Consider the following 17,476-nt stretch of genomic DNA (forward strand, 5'->3'; position numbering starts at 1 on the left):
TCAAACTTTGACAGCGCTTTTCTCTCTGACTGTACCGAATACCTATTGTTTTCATTCGATTGGCAATCTGAAGCCAAGCCTTCTTCAAGGCATTATTATCGTTGTGCTGAGGGTGCTTAGAATCCCACAAAATGGGGTAACTTTGGACAAAATCAATTAGCGTAGTGTTAAAATCGTTTTCGTTCATCTCCACGGACATATTTGCTTTGCTGTTTCTGTTTTGTTTTCTGTCCCTGTCATGAATGTCATGATTACGACGTTTACGCGCGGAAAATATCAAAATATGCAATCCGGTCCGGATAGACGGACAGAACGCTTACGGAAGAACGCTGATTGGTTGAACGATTTTCCGCTGTCCGCATTCCGCGAATGTTCCGGATTCATGTGAACCGAGCTTAATTCTCTTTTACGTTTGAGAAGTCTGAGTATGTACTTCGGAAGAGTATGTTGATAGAAGATATTTTTTATGTGGGGAGAAAATTTCTGTATGGCTGTTGTCAATTGTTTCTGTATGTTTTCAATAGAACAAGTCTCTGGCTGCAATGAATCAATGAAGTTGTGTATGTGTTCTTTTACTTTATCTACGTCTGTTTTATTTAGGTTAATTGGTTTTTGTGAGTTTTTCGGTAATCCCGTCGTTTGTGTCTGTCCGAGGTCAATATTAAAAGTGATTGCCAAATGGTCCGACCCGAGTTCGTTTGTCAAATCGACATTTGTAATCACATTAGTCAAGTTAGCTGTATGTAGTAGTAGGTCCGGAGTTGAGTCTTGGTTTCCAATCATTAGAAATGTAGGTGGTGTGTGTTTTCTTTTAAAGTCGGAATTGTTCAAAAATTGGTTCAGTTGCGCTGTCTTTTGTCGGTTTACGTTAAAGTCTCCAATCAGAATTGCATACTTGTAAGTGCATGCTTTCGTGAATATGGTCGGTTCGATGTTAGAGTGAGGATGTATATATACCACAAATATATGGATGAGATCTTGTAGGTAGGGTATAGTAAAATGTAGGCAGTCATTTAGTGGATTGTTAAGAGACAAGGGATTGGCTTTTCCCAATTTTACTTTAGGCGTGAGTAACACTGTAGCACCTCCCCTGGCATTCTGAATTGTATTGCCATGTCTACAAATATAATTCCAGTCTCTGTATGTTGGTGTTTGTCCAGGTTTGGTCTTTGTCTCCACGAACATACAGCAGTCAGTGTTATTTCTTTCTATATAGTTATAGACAAGATGCTTTTTACTATTTAGTCCTTTAATGTTGGGGTATGTAAGTCTTAGATTGAATGTTCTATATTTGTGATTGTTTGTCTAAGCTGGTCGTGGGGTTCAGTCGGGGAATGTCTGGTAGGTGAGAGCATGTCAAACCTCAGTATGTACAGGGTGGGCAAATAAGCGAGGTAAGCGGCTGTACCTCCGAAATTAATAATCGTAGAGAGTTACGGTAAAAAAAATTATAGGTTAAGTAGGCAAGGGAAAATGCTGGAAATTATTTTCAAGTTTCCAAGATGGCTACCAGAGGGCGTTTGCGCCATCTTGAATTACATAAAGTTACGTTTCTTGTGATTTTCCCCAATGAATGTAATGTTAGGTTCGATGTTGTTGAACAAGTAAAATTCACGAGTACTGGTTAAGGTGTTTAATGACTACGTTCTTAAACTAAAAATCTATGATGAGATGTGGTTGAGAGTCGGAATGGTAATTGAATGCTACAGTAATGCTTGCGGCCTAAGACTTAAACTAGTAAGCGAAAAAGAATTGCGATTAAAGAGAGAGATGGAATGAAGTGGGTCTAGAGCTGACTAAGTATAAACGTAATAAAATATAGGAATAAGCGTGGGAATATAACATCCCTCCCTCCTTAAGATTAATCAATAAGATAAGAACAAGATATCGTAATTGATTAATTCAAGAAGAACAAAATATAAATTTACAATAAAATTAAGAATATGAATAACATCTAAAAATAATGATTAAAAATAATACCATAAAATAACATAAAGTAAGTAAATAAGATAGATAGGTAACTTAACCAACTAAAAATAGTGATTAAAAATAACAAGACCACAAATAAAGAATATAGGTAAGTTTAACTAGATAAATAGTTAATTGTCTCTGATCGAGGTGGATTTTCGCGATTTAACGACGAAAGGATTTTTGTAGTCTTGAGGGTTTGTAGACCTGACGGCTGGTACTCTGGTCGAAGTTGAAGTCATGGTAGTCACTGGGAGGCTGGAGTTTAAGGGTAGTAGCTCAGTGGGTTCTCTGTCTCGTCTAAACTGTTGCAACACTTCTTCTGGTGCATTTGAATGTATAAAAATGTTACTGTTGGAGATAGAGGAATTGTGGCTATGAGACGTCAACTGGTGGATCACTTTCTTTTCAGGCAGGAATCTTCCAATAATCGGTATCCATTTACAACTGCAGCAATACTTGGAACAGCAACAGCATATGCCGACAGCAATGACGATTATTATAGAGCCAGAAATGACTAAGTTCCACAAGGTATGATGTTCTCCAAAAAATGGTTTGTTGATTTCACTTTGGAGGGTTTCTTCAAACATTTCCAATTTATGTTTGGCATGCCTCAATTCATCAAGATTGATGTTATTTAATTGGAGTGGTTCCATGGTCACTTTCTTTAAGTCTTCTCTATCCTTAATACAACAGTCATCTTGATTGATGTTTACATTGGGGATGAAGTTAGTGAAATTACTAGTTCGGTTAGACGTTGATTGAAGAACAGATGATAAAGTAAAACACTTGCATCCTGTGTCGAGTTTTAGAATTCCCGTTTTACTAAGGGTAAATTCCAAAAGAACTTCAGAGTTTGGCTCACAAGAGAGGGTTGCACTTACAGGATCGGTAGTGATGAATAACCATTCATTTTCTGTTAGCTTGTGATAAGCCTCCAAATTAGCTTTGATGGTTTTTGTAATACAATCCACGGGAATTGTACTGGACTGGCTTATTTTGAGCTGGACCTCGCACACTGGTTTTTGCGAAGTTAGATATGTAGTTGTATCCTCGCAGAGTTTGGTAGTATCGTCCAGGATTTTGCAGTTAGACAAGTCTTTCAATAAAGCAAATCTTGTTTTGGTAGTGCTTATCATTAAGAAAGGACTTGAGGGATCAATAAATGAATAAGTGTAGGTGAAGATGTCAAAAACTGGAAGAGGAATCATGTTGTACAAGTTGTACGTCTGATCAGAAGTTATTGGAATTTTGATCGCAAATATTAAAATGTCGTTATTGTAAATTACGTGTAATTTACAAATTGAGAAATATTTGTATACATTATCATAATTGGTCAATGAAATTGGAAAGTTAATATCATTATTTAGTTTTATTTTAAAAAGTTCATCTCTTAATTGTCTAGGACTTATTACATCTGGATGAATGATTCCTTGCTTAGTAAAAAGAATTGATGAAATCAAAATGTCATATTCTTCATTTAATTCGACAATTAATTGCGACAATAAATTAATGTGTTCAGTTATTAGTCTGATGTGCGAAAACTCATTGATCTTGTTAGTCACTTTTGTAGAAAATTCATTGAATTTTTCAAAATTTTTATTTAATTTTTCTTCATTCACTTTTAATGAAATGACAGAATTATTATAGTTTTCAATTGCTGAAGACATTACTCTTATTTGTTGTTGCATCAAAATTTGCGTCTCATTACTCAATTACGCCCTCTATCGGCGGCCGTTTAGGTCACAACTGTCATTATCAGAAGAAACCTAAAAGCCCAAGAAATGCTCTTTTCAATGATACCAAATTTATCCAAATGTATTAAAGACGTTTCGAACTTACAGGCATTTATTTAAAACAACATTCAAATACCCCCCACCACTTTATTTCGAAAGATAGAGAAAAATGTTTTTTTCAAAAAATGTTCGACTTTAAGTTAACATTAAAACGCAAATACTTTTTTGTTACATTCATTGGGGAAAATCACAAGAAACGTAACTTTATGTAATTCAAGATGGCGCAAACGCCCTCTGGTAGCCATCTTGGAAACTTGAAAATAATTTCCAGCATTTTCCCTTACCTACTTAACCTATAAATTTTTTTACCGTAACTCTCTACGATCATTAGTTTCGGAGGTACAGCCGCTTACCTCGCTTATTTGCCCACCCTGTACATGTAGTTTCCAAAAAAAACAACGGAAGTGTCAACGCTGTGGTCGTCAATAATCTGTTTGCGTAGTTTTTTAATTAATTCTTCTCTGTTGTTGTTGCTTGTTTTGTTCAGTTGGTGTTTGTATTTGTTTATTATGTAGTCGTGTGTAGTAATTGGTTTGTGAATTCGGCTGTCTGTCGCGATCGACCCCGACACCTCGTCTGTTCTCTTGTTGACACATTTTACCTTAACATTTGGAATTCCCTCTATGGGTGCTGTAGGACGTTTGGGACACTTCATGCTCCAGGCTGCATGATCGTCCGAGTTGCATGTTGCACATTTAACTGGAAGTGGTGAAGTGCAGATATTAGTTGGATGGTTTCCTTGGCATTTGGTGCACTTAACGGGCTTCTTGCAGTCCTCCGACCGATGTTCGTATGAACAGCATTTACTGCAGGGTGCAGGGATGGGTACAGGTGGCTTGCTTTCCACAATACGGTAGATGCGGCCCAGAAAGTGCACACTTCTATCTGTCATCAGGCTTTCGTAAGTCGCGTGGTCTCCCGTAATTAGACGCATCATTAGAGTAGGTGCTCCTCGTTGCCTTGATATAATTCGCTTGCAGAATCTTATCTATGGATGAATTTCTTTAAGGTGGTTTAGGAACATCTCGTCAGTGATGTCGAGATCCACCCCGGTGGCCACCACCGAAAATGATGGCCGGACACCTCTGTTGACATTAGTGGTCATTGGTGGGTTTGAACTGTGCGTCTGCATCTTAAACGACATGATTACTCCCTGCTCTTTGAGAAGTTCCAGTGCGTTGGTTGTGTTGAACTCGTCGTTGGTTTTGATGAGAAAGTTAGTCTCATATTTAATGATTACGTCTTTATTCGTTTTGTTTATATGTTCCCATTTTATTGCCAGTTGAATTCTAGTTAGTGTTGGTGGTGCAATGACGCTGAATGATAGTTTAAACATTAGGTGTCTCGATTGGTTGGTGTTGCTCATAGATGTTGTAGGTGTTGGTGTTGATAGTGTTATAGAGGTGGATGATGTAGTGCGTGAAGTTGTTTTGTCTAGTGCCGGTCTCTTCATGTCTTGAGTTGGAGTAGTAGGGTTCGATGATTCAGGTGTAGATTTTGGTTTTCTACCCCGTTTTTTGGATTTGGGTACGGTAAATTTATCGTCCTGGGAGGCCAAGTCCGATTCGGACTGAGAACTCCCGGGATACATTATAACTTTTGACCAGACCCTGTATTTCTAACGGTGCCCGCAAAATCGTTTCAAAATAGTTTAAATTCTTTTTGATTCGTGCGTTTATCAGCAAAAAAATTGTTTTGATACACTCGCACCAGGCACAGTTACGTTCCTAGAAATGCTAACATTGTAGTAATAAATGCTTATGCTTAGCTCAGTACATTTAATGTATTAAATAGGACTGTAACCTACATTTGAGTTAGTTGTCACTTGTCGCTTTACCGCTAACAATAAAGTTTTTTAAAAATTTGTTATCGAATCTCGATTCCTAACTGGCGCAGTCGGTAGGATTTGTTCAACGGCGTGCATCGTGCATTTTCCGGTTCGTCTCAACGATTCGTGAACAGATCCGAACATCAAAAAACTAGTTTCGGGAACGGCAAGCAACTCATTGACCAGGGAATTGCCCAACTTCGACAAGTCCTATTGGTGCGAGACTCAAGGAACAAGAATCGTCCTTAAGGCCTCATAAGTAACCCCAGGGAGCAGACAAGCATCGCTTCTCCTATTGGATCCTAGACTAAGGAATGAAGCTACTTCTAATACTATTGTAAGTGGAAAATATTGATTTATTGATTGCATGTTTGGTGAAACAAGTTGGAAAACCAATATTACAATTTAAAATAATTACTTTAATTAGTTCATTAATAACAAGTTTATTTTCTGTAAAATGGCTACTAATTATGCATTAATCAGATATCAAGCTGATAATATACCTTTGTTTGACGGTAATGCCAAACATATAAGTAGATTTATTACAGCTTGTGAAAATTTTCTTGGCGCACACCAAGATAGAGCTAATGTTAATGCACCCTTAAATATTGCATTATTTGATACTATTTTAAGTAAACTAACTGGTAGAGCAGCAGATTTAATAGCTTCTAGAATCGAATTAAACAGTTGGAACCTAGTAAAAGATGCTATTTATGCCACATTTTCTGATCAAAGATCTACAGATTGTGTAGTGCAAGATATCATAACTATGAAACCATATAAATCTGAAAATTCATTGCAATTCGGTATTAGGTTGCAAGACGCTAGAAGTCTGTTGTATTCAAAAGTTAACGCATCAAATGACCCTCGCGAAGTAAAATTATTAAAAATCTCCGAGTATGGTAAACTAACCATGAAAACCTTTATTAATGGTTTAGATTATCATATGCAATTAGTAATTAGATTGAAAAATCCCCAAACTTTAGAAGAGGCAATGACTCATGCAATTGAAGAGGAAAATTTTATTTACTTCAGAAACAGAAATAGTGTAACCAATAAAATTTCCCCTCACTCCAGCAGCATTGTACCTAATCAAAATAAAAATAACATTTTTCAAAGTCAACCTGTAGTGCAAACCATGCATCGACCTATATTCCATAGAGAAAATGGGAACGTAATGCATACTATGCCCACACAGTTGCCAAGACCCACATTTAATGCATTTCAGCATAACACAACACCAACACAACAGTACCATAATAATTTTCCCCGAAATCAGTATCAAAATGGGAGCAACCTAGCTTTCAAAGGTTATGGACAATTTAGACCCAGATCAAATCAAACTCGAAATTTTCAACACGGTTTTACAAATCAAAATCAATTTGGTCAAAGTAATCGATTGAGACAATTTAATCAAAATCAAAATTTTAGTAGAGGTGAGCCTATGGATATTTCGTCAGGTAACACTATCATTAAAAGAGCTCTTCAACAACAAAATAGACCTCAAAATCGTACTTTTACTAGCCAAGAGCTATATAACCAATCTGTTGAAACACCAACAGAAGAAGAATTTCCTCAAAACCCAAATGACGAATCATTTGCGTTTGACACACCTATAATGTCTAATAATAATTTTGACCCTTATACAAATGAAGAAAATAATCAATGTTTCGATTCTGAAAATGACAATTACGTAGACACAAACTTTCAATATGAAAATATGCAGCAATCCGATAATGTAAATTTTCGGATAGACCCCTCAATCAGTCACCAAATTTAACAATACATTTAAACAACTATACTCATTGTGATTTACCTGTCATTTTCTTACCAGAGCTAAATGCCTACTTTTTAATAGACACAGGAAGCGGTAAAAGTTTCATTAAACCTGAACTAGCTTATTCAATTTATCCAAAATTAATTTCACAAGAACTATTTACTGTCAAAACGGCACATGCAACCTCTTTGCATAGTGAAGTAGTTGAAATACCAATTTTCTCTTTATTTAAGATTTCAGGAAATCATAAATTTTACATATTTGACTTTTCACCTAGATTTGACGGACTTTTAGGTATTGACTTCTTAAAACAAACTGGTGCAAGTGTAAACTTAAATAACTGTATGTTAGAAACACCTGAAGTTGTAATACCCTTATTGTTCGATAATCAACCTAACAATTCAATCAACTGTAATACTTTTGAAATTGTAATATCACCTAGAACATGTCAAAAAGTGAAACTTCCTGTTAAACAACAACAAGGTTTAGGTATATTAAACTACATAAATTTTGGAAAAGCGGAAATGCCAGAAGCTTTAGTAGAAGTTAATAATTTTCATGCATTAACAACTATTTTAAATCCTTCTGAAAATCCTATAAAAATTAACATTTTTGAACCTTTAAATATTGAAAAAGTAAATGAAACGGAAATAAATTTTGTGGAAAAAATGGAAACTAACACGGAAATTAACGAATATTATGACAACCTTCAAAAACAAAATTTAAAAAATTTACGTCTTTCTCATTGTAACAAAGAAGAATTTAAAGCTATTAGAAATCTTTGTTTTCAATATCGAGACATATTTTATTGTGAAGGAACACCTTTAACTTTCACTAATCAAATTAAACATAAAATCAATTTAACGGATGAAACCCCATTATTTACAAAGACATATCGATACCCCGCAGTGCATAAACAAGAAGTAAATATGCAAATAAACAAAATGCTTGAAAATAATATCATTCAACACTCTAATTCTCCTTGGAGTAGTCCCATTTGGATTGTACCAAAAAAATTAGACGCATCTGGAAAAAGGAAATGGAGAATAGTCATAGACTATAGAAAATTAAATGAAAAAACCATCGATGATAAATTTCCTTTACCAAATATATCGGACATCCTTGACAAGTTAGGAAAAGCTCAGTATTTTTCTACTCTTGATCTTGCTAATGGATTTCATCAAATTGAGTTAGATCCCTTGGATATTCCTAAAACTGCATTTTCTACAGATACAGGTCATTATGAATTTAAAAGAATGCCATTCGGACTTAAAAACGCACCTTCAACCTTTCAAAGAGTTATGAATAACATGCTCAGAGGACTTCAAAATGAGACATGTTTAGTCTACCTTGATGATATAATCATTTTTAGCACATCCCTTCAGGAACATATTGAAAGACTTCGTGAAGTTTTTGAACGTCTTCGACAATCAAATTTCAAAGTTCAATTAGACAAATCAGAATTTTTACACAAAGAAGTCGCTTATCTTGGACATAAAATAACATGTGAAGGAGTAAAACCCAATCCTGAAAAAATCGAATCAGTAAAAAATTTTCCAATTCCAAAAACTCAAAAAGAAATTAAATCTTTTCTTGGATTAGCAGGTTACTACCGTAGATTCATTAAAGACTTTGCCAAAATTACAAAACCATTAACCATTTGTTTGAAAAAAGGAGCAAAAGTAACTCATAATGAAGCCTTTATTAAATCTTTTGAACACCTTAAAGAATTACTAATAAATGCACCTATTTTAAAATATCCAGATTTTTCAAAACCTTTTGTGCTAACCACTGATGCTTCAAATATAGCTTTAGGGGCTGTATTGTCACAAGGCAATCCACCAAATGATCAACCCATTGCTTATGCATCTAGAACCCTTAATGAAACAGAGCAAAAATATTCCACAATAGAAAAGGAACTCTTAGGAATAGTATGGGCTTGTAAATATTTTCGACCATATTTGTATGGACAGAAATTTAAAATTTACACTGATCACAGACCATTAGTTTGGCTGTTTAATCTAAAAGAACCTAATTCTAAGTTGGTTCGTTGGAGACTTCGACTTGAAGAATTTGACTACGAAATAATTTATAAGAAAGGTAGTTTAAACACCAATGCTGACGCTTTATCTAGAATCCCAATTAACGCTTTGGAAACTGAATCTCTTGTTAATTGCCCAGGAAATATTGACAATGATGTTTCGGAATTTCTAAATGATAATTTTGATCCTAACAATATTACTAATGAAATGGTAGCCGAAACAATTAAAGAAATCGAGCATGATTGTCAACCTAAAATTAATATTATTTCTGATGTATTAATTCGTCCATCTAATAATAATAATCAAAGTGACACCTTATCGGAGACAGCACATAGCGTAAATGCTATAGATAACTATTCAAATATGACTATGTTAGATGAAATCATTAACAACAAAACTCATCAATTAATCATTAAAAAATCTCCTTACGATTCTTACAGTAAAGTTGAACGTGAAAATTTTGATGGAAATAAAATTATACATGCAACTTTACCACCCAATGTTGAACGTATTAAAGATTTTCTTAAAGAATATCTAAATGCCAAAACAACATACGTTTACTTTTATTCGAAAGAACTAAGAGTATACTTTCAACATTGCATGAATAATTATTTTAAAAAAGCTAAGCTTGTTGAATGTTCAAAATTAATTAACAACGTACATCCAGAAGAACGTCAATTAATGATTAAACATAGACATGAAGGTAAAACCAATCACCGCGGAATTCAGGAAACATACAATCATTTAAAATCCAATTATTATTGGAAATCCTTAAAAACTGACGTTACCAATTATATTAATAATTGTGAAATTTGTCAAAGATCAAAATATAATCGAAGACCGCCTAATCAACCACTAATATTGACACAAACGCCAACAAAGCCTTTTGAGATAATCCATGTTGACACGTTTATGGCAGGAAATCAAAAATTCCTAACTTTCCTAGACAAATTCTCAAAAGCTGCACAAGCTTTGCCTTATTCAGGAAATGCTACATCGTGTGCTGAACAATTAATACACTTCTTTCAGTTTTTCGGTATTCCACAACAAATTGTTGCAGACAATGGTTCCGAATTTCAAAATGAGGTTGTAAAAGGATTATTGAATGCACATGGAATACAAATACATTTTACTACACCCTATCATCACGAATCTAATTCACCTGTAGAGAGATTACATTCAACTCTTATTGAACATTTAAGAATTCTTAAAGAATCTGATCCACGCGCTAATATCACTAAGCTAATGCCTTATGCAATAATTGCTTATAATAGTACTATTCATTCAAGTACCAATTTTACACCCTTTGAATTAGTACTCGGACACACAGATTCAAGAGACCCAATGAAATTAATACCCTCTCACGTTTACACAGAGTATATTAACAATCACAAAAATAATACACAAATTTTATACGAGAAAATCTGTGAAAAATGTCAAACAAACAAAGAACAAATAATTAATAAAATTAATGAAAACAAAACAAACTGCGATCTAACTGTCGGATGTCAAGTTTATAAGAAATCTGGAGATAGATCAGCTAAAACTAAAAGTAAATTTTTAGGCCCTTTCATTCTTCAGGAAATATTACCAAATAATAAAATCAAAATCAAAAATCCTAAAAATAATCAAATTGAAGTAATTCATATTAATGAAACCAAAATCAAATCTGTTATTCCAGATTTGGCTGGACCTTCGGGACAAGAATAAAACTTCATAATTTAGACAAACATCCAGGGATACTACCCTTTAAAATTGGAACAGCTGAAATTATATCTGACCATTGGACATTTATTCAAGAATATAAGTTGAAGCCAATAATTGATCAATACCAATCATTAAAGGATAAAGCTCAACATCTTTCCAGTAGCATTACTAAAAACACATCAGAATTTAATAATGCTTTGTTTTCATTACACATGTTGGAAAACAGAATTGACAACCTTTTGGAACAAATTATCCCCACCTTCGAATTTAAACATAAGAGTAAACGAGGATTATTTAACCCATTAGGAACTTTCATTAAAAGCATAACTGGAAATTTAGATCAGAATGATGCTGAGGAAATAAACATAAAAATTACGGCTTTGCAGCAAATGCAGAACAAACTTAAGACCGATGCAATCAATCGAATAACATTAATAGATTCAACAGTTCAAAAGTTTCAAAAAATGATATCAAACATCACTCACAATGAAATCATTTTAAAATCGCGAATTTTGCAGATTGAACAAGCTATTAAAGAAGCTAAACTACTGCATGAAGATATGAAAATATATTTTCAAACATTCGCAATAATCAATCAAATCACATTGCTGTATCAATCTATTTATAATATTCTTGACACACTAGAAATTGCAATCAGTTTTGCCAAATCAAACACTTTGCATAATTCGATAATTGACCCTAAGCATCTATTATTGGAAATCAAAAAGCTAGAACCACATTTTCAAATGAATAAATTACCAGTTCAAAGTAACATAGAAAACATCTTAATTTTAGAAAAATTAATCGAAATAAAATGTTACTTAAAAGAAACCAGCTTGATTTTCATATTGGAAATTCCACTTGTTGAATCGGATATGTACCAATATTTTGAAGTATTTCCACTTCCGGTACTTAACGATGGAACATTTTGGGTCAACATTCCACACAAGCCATACTTAGCACTCCATAACTCCAAGTACCAATACATGAGTTCAAGATGTCAAGAAATGGTTCCAGAACAGTTCCTTTGTAAGCGGACTCACAGCAGTACCCAGGAAAAGCTTTCTCCCTGTGAAGTTCAATTACTTAACCATGAGCCGAACATAACATCGTGCCACCCTTTTCAATTAGAAGTTGCGTCGATCCAAATTACAAAAGTCGCCGATGGCAAATGGATAATCATTGTCCCAACTCGCATCACAGCTAAGTTAAGTTGTCAGGAAAATGAGGAAACTATGCCATTGATGGGCACCTATCTTGCCGAAGTACCGATTGATTGTCAAATCAAAATGCAATCAATCATGCTACAGACATTCAAACCAAACCAGTTACAATATCAGGAGTTGATACTTCCACAATTGGATTTTAGTCAAATGAGGAAAAATCAATCAAAAAGTTATCAACCGCCATCATTGGATTTGGATGCTGTCAATATCAAAGAAGTAGACCAAATACGTGTTAAACTTCAAGAACAGAAAAAAGAACTTTCCGAATTTTCTAGTAATGTGTATGTTAATAGAGTTAGTTTTTGGACTATTGTACTTTATACAGTGCGTTTTTTTTAACGCGCAACATAGGATTTTACGTGTTAAATTTTTAAGCCCATGTTAGACCATGTTAATTTGGAACTACAAGTATAAAACTTGACGGGTGTGTCTTTAGTACCCTGAAGCTTAAGTAAGTCTACCAATTTGGTCTAAAAAGTTATTTAAAACTGGAAAAAAATCTTTTTTTTTCGAAAAGATTTTATCGTTTCATACTCCCTGTATGCATTGTTGTTCCTTGTTGTTTTTGATACTGGCAGGGTAGGTAGCAGGTAAAGTGACTTATTTTGACTGCATCACGACCAGACATCTTTTGAACGTCAAAAGGGCATTTTATGATTGTTTGGAATATACTGTTTGGCTTCAAACGGAGGTCAATTTGAACAATTCACTTATAAAAATACTTCTTTTGTTCTTAACTTTCTTGATATAAAGTTAATGATCACCCTGTTTTACTTTCTACGCCAAATTTTACCTGCTACCTGCCGTGCCAGTATCAAACCCAACAAAGAACAACAATGCATACAGGGAGTATGAAACGATAAAACCTTTTCGAAAAAAGATGATTTTTTGCAAGTTTTTTAACACTTTTTAGGCCGAATTGGTAAATTTACTTAAGCTTCAGGGTACGAAATAGCCACCCGTCAAGTTTTATACTTGTAGTTCCAAAATTACATGGTCTAACATGGGCTTAAAAATTTAACACGTGAAATCCTATGTTGCGCGTTAAAAAAAACGCACTGTATAGGAATTACGTGTTTAATAATCTATTTTATAATATTAAGGTTTGTTCCAAAGTATTTCAAGAAACATAACGATCCCGAAAATTGTGAAAATGTCATTATTGTGTAAAGGTGAAATCACGTCTTTCTAATCCGTGCTTTCATCTACGAGGGGAGGAGTTACGTTCCTAGAAATGCTAACATTGTAGTAATAAATGCTTATGCTTAGCTCAGTACATTTAATGTATTAAATAGGACTGTAACCTACATTTGAGTTAGTTGTCACTTGTCGCTTTACCGCTAACAATAAAGTTTTTTAAAAATTTGTTATCGAATCTCGATTCCTAACTGCACGTCCGTTTTTTTTTAATTTTATTTTTCCAGCAATGCTTACAATCAAAATTAATATACATACGCAATTTTACTAACTCTTATCTCTCGCGCTAGCGATATCTTATTCCTCAAATGTCTGCATAAGGGTTGAAACCCAGGTGGCAGACCCACTGATGCGTCTGTATTCGCACTCCCTGGATGTATTTCTTGGTCAAAACATCGACCACCGTGATTTATCACGATGTTGAAGTTGCTTTTTAGTGCGCTCGGCGTAACAGTTGTAACAACATTCATTTTATGTATTTACATCCATAGTGTAATAATTTGTTGTAATTTTGAAATATATGTATTTGTTGTTGTTGTTGTTGGTTCCCGTCCGATCACCGCAGTCAAGCAGCGTAGGGCGTGGTCAGTGCTTGGATGGGTGACCGCCTGGGAACACCACGTGTAGTTGCCTTTTTTTTGCACTTGTAGACGAAAATGATATGGAACTTATGCTTATTTCTATGAAGTCGGTTATATCATCTTTTTAGAAACTAGCTACAGCTCTGAGATAATTAAGCCAATCATTTTAACCATGAAAATTACATTTGCATTTCTCCTACACTTTTGGTGGTTTTTATTACTCGGTTATTGATAATTTTATAGGCAACTGCCATACCACGCTGGATATACCGGTTCCCGTCCGATCACCGCAGTCAAGCAGCGTAGGGCGTGGTTAGGATGGGTGACCGCCTGGGAACACCACGTGTAGTTGCCTTTTTTTTGAACGAAAATGATATGGAACTTATGCTAATTTTTTTGAAATCGGTTATTTCATCTTTTTAGAAACTAACTACAGCTCTGAGATAATTAAGCCATTCATTTCAACCATGAAAATGACATTTGCATTTCTCCTACACTTTATTACTCGGTTAATAATTGATTTATAGGCAACTGCCATATCACGCTGGATATACCGGTTCCCGTCCAGTTACTGCCCAGCATTCGTGCGGCGCAGATCGAATTTTTGAGATAACGCTCTTTTATTGATATCAAATACGATTTTGTTTATTTACAAAATTCCGTGTGTTTTTTAATAAAAGTGGTGTTCAACATCATAGTGAATTTATCAGCCCTGTACAGGCTGTTATAGACAATAAATTTTAAATCGCCAATAGTTTTGTTTTGGTGTACATGTCATTAGAGGATGACGCGGATTCAGTCTCATCGTTAACATCGCTTATATCAGTTGACGGCGAAATATCACCCGAAGACACCAAATGCCAAAGAAGAATCTTGATCGACAGACTAAAGTCGAATACAAAATGTAGACGATGTAGTGAAATTCTGTACAGTTTAGAACGAAAACACAAAGTAAAACATCAAACTATATCCAACCACCTACGCATCGTACACGATAGGAAGCCCAAACCAATTTCAAGTCAAACTACGAGATAATAATAATAATAATAATAATAATAATAATAATAATAATAATAATAATAATAATACATTTATTGCCATCAAAATGATACCGGGATCACAAAGCAACGTCACATGTTGGTGTTTGAAACACCTAAAGTAAAAGTAGAGTTTACATCTTTAAAAATTTAAAACTAGATTGATGTATAAGTGACAGTACATATTTAAAATACAACATTTAATAATATGACAATTACTTAGTAAAATTGAAACAATAATATTGTTTTTCCTTAAGAAAAGTGATGACTCTCTCTCTGAACGAGGCGGCAACCCGAACCCGTCGAATATCACGTGGCAACATGTTGTATGCTTTGATCGCTCTATAAAAAGGGCCTTTTTCGAAGAAACTTGACTGATGTCTGGGTACGCGAAGATCAGTAGCACACCTGGTGCCCATCGACATTTCGGGGGTATAAATATCACAGTTTCTATTAAAGAGCTCAGGGTTTTTCTTCACAAAAACCACCAGTGCCAGGAAATACAATGCCGGAGCAGTAAAAACGTTAAAACTACTAAAATAGGATTTACAACTAGTGGTAGGTTTCAAATTGAATATAGTACGAATGATGCGTTTTTGCGCTATGAATACCGACGATGAGCCGCCGGCTGAAGAACCCCAGAACAGGATACTATATGAGATTAATGGTTGGACACAGGAAATGTAATACATTCGAATGGAATCTAAGGTCAGAACATCTCGGAGTCGGCGCAAAAGAGCGCAGATACTGCTTAGTCTGGAAACAAGGACTTTGCTGTTTATTTCCCAATTTAATTGTGGTTCCAGATAAACTCCTAGAAATTTTGTGCCGCTATCGACTGGAATAGATCCACCTTTACAGGGAACGTAAAGGGAGTAGTTTTGCTTTTGTTTATCAAAGTTTAGCAACCGAGTCTTTTCAACATTCAATCTCAAGCAGTTTTCCGCGCACCATTCTTCCATGGTTTGTAGCGTTTTTGAGCAAAAAGATGATAGGGTTTTGTTAGTTGAACATGCCAATATGACCGAAGTATCGTCAGCATACTGACAGACCATTCCGTCGTCAACTCGTTCGGACAATTCGTTGACATAAATTATGAATAAGAGTGGACCCAAAATGGATCCCTGCGGGACTCCTTGTGTAATTTTTCTTGACTGAGATATATGTGTAATGCCATTTGACGTTATTGAAACACACTGACTTCTGTTTTGTAGATAAGACTGAACCAATCTAGAACAGACTCCCCTAACACCGTATCCCTCCAGTTTTTTAATTAAAAGTTCATGATTAATATTGTCAAAAGCCTTTGACAAATCGAAATAAATACCAGCTACCTTGTTTTTATTATCTAGATTTTCCATAATATAATTTATTGTATTATATATGGCCAATTCTGTTGACTTTTTTGGTAGAAAACCATACCGATGAGTAGTAAAAATATTAAAAGAGCTAAAATATTTATACAACCGGTCGTACAGTGCCCGTTCGAATATTTTCGAGAGAGAGGGTAAAATTGAGATGGGTCTGTAGTTTTCAACTGATGTAGGTTCTCCGTTCTTGTAGATGGGAACCACTTTGGCTCCTTTTAAACTATCTGGAAAGGTACCCGTGGTGAAACTCTCGTTGATTATGTCAGCCAGTGGTTCTGATATAAAATGAGCTACATGTTTCAGGATTTTAACGGGAATCTCGTCCAGACCTGCAGAAAATTTATTTGGCAGGCTCATCAAGAGTCTAAATACTTCACGCTCATCTATGGGATCCAAAAATATTGTAGGGTATTGGAACAAATCTGATACCGGGACAAATTGTAGGTTTGTACTTGAAGCACTGAAGTGAGAGTTGAACAATTCAGATATTCGTCCAGGGTCTGACAGTACGCTGCCACTGTCAACGAGAGTCAACTCGCGCTGTTGCTTTACTTTATTAGTAAGTTTATTAAAAATATTCCAGGCTGATTTACTTTTATTAGTTGAGCTTGAGATTTGACTATCAAAAAGAGCCTTTTTATAATTAGAAAGGAAGTGTCTATATTGTTTACGCTCCCTTTTGTATTGCTGGTAGACTAATGGGCTTTTTGTTTCTTTGTACCATACATAAAGATCTTTAATGTAGTCAGAGTAGTCACTTATCTCTCGACCAATCCAACTTTTAGACTTTTTATTAGTTGTTATGGTATCTACGGGAAATGCCGTATCAAACCAGAAAAATACTGTTTCGAAAAAACTCGCATATTTAGCGTCCGCGCCATCCAGATCAAAAACATCCGACCAAGAAGTTTCAGACATATATTGTACAAATAATGCAATATTTTCTT

General features: G+C 34.8%; 1 protein-coding gene and 2 pseudogenes across 1 annotated transcript; 2 read left to right on the forward strand and 1 right to left on the reverse strand.

Moving 5' to 3' along the window:
• Positions 1 to 1,618: 1,618 nt before the first annotated feature.
• LOC145728722 (uncharacterized) lies at positions 1,619 to 5,463 on the reverse strand (annotated as a pseudogene).
• A 22-nt stretch (positions 5,464 to 5,485) lies between these two features.
• Positions 5,486 to 13,033, forward strand: LOC145728725 (uncharacterized). Its single transcript, XM_081979186.1, has 2 exons — positions 5,486 to 5,929; positions 11,093 to 13,033. Exons 1-2 carry the CDS (start codon positions 5,907 to 5,909, stop codon positions 12,681 to 12,683), a joined length of 1,614 nt encoding a protein of 537 aa, XP_081835312.1. The 5' UTR covers positions 5,486 to 5,906; the 3' UTR covers positions 12,684 to 13,033.
• Positions 13,034 to 14,364: 1,331 nt separating this feature from the next.
• LOC145740524 (5S ribosomal RNA) lies at positions 14,365 to 14,477 on the forward strand (annotated as a pseudogene).
• The last annotated feature ends 2,999 nt before the right edge of the window (positions 14,478 to 17,476 follow it).

Source organism: Ips typographus, linkage group LG1 (assembly GCF_016097725.1).
Source record: "Ips typographus isolate SLU linkage group LG1, UJ_Ityp_2.0, whole genome shotgun sequence".
NCBI classification, from domain to species: Eukaryota; Metazoa; Arthropoda; class Insecta; order Coleoptera; family Curculionidae; genus Ips; species Ips typographus.

Coding starts and splice junctions, on each gene's coding strand:
- LOC145728725 (XM_081979186.1), top strand. CDS start 5,907: ATGAAGCTACTTCTAATACTATT. Junction 5,930..11,092: donor AAGCTACTTCTAATACTATT/GTAAGTGGAAAA, acceptor CTGTTATTCCAG/ATTTGGCTGGACCTTCGGGA.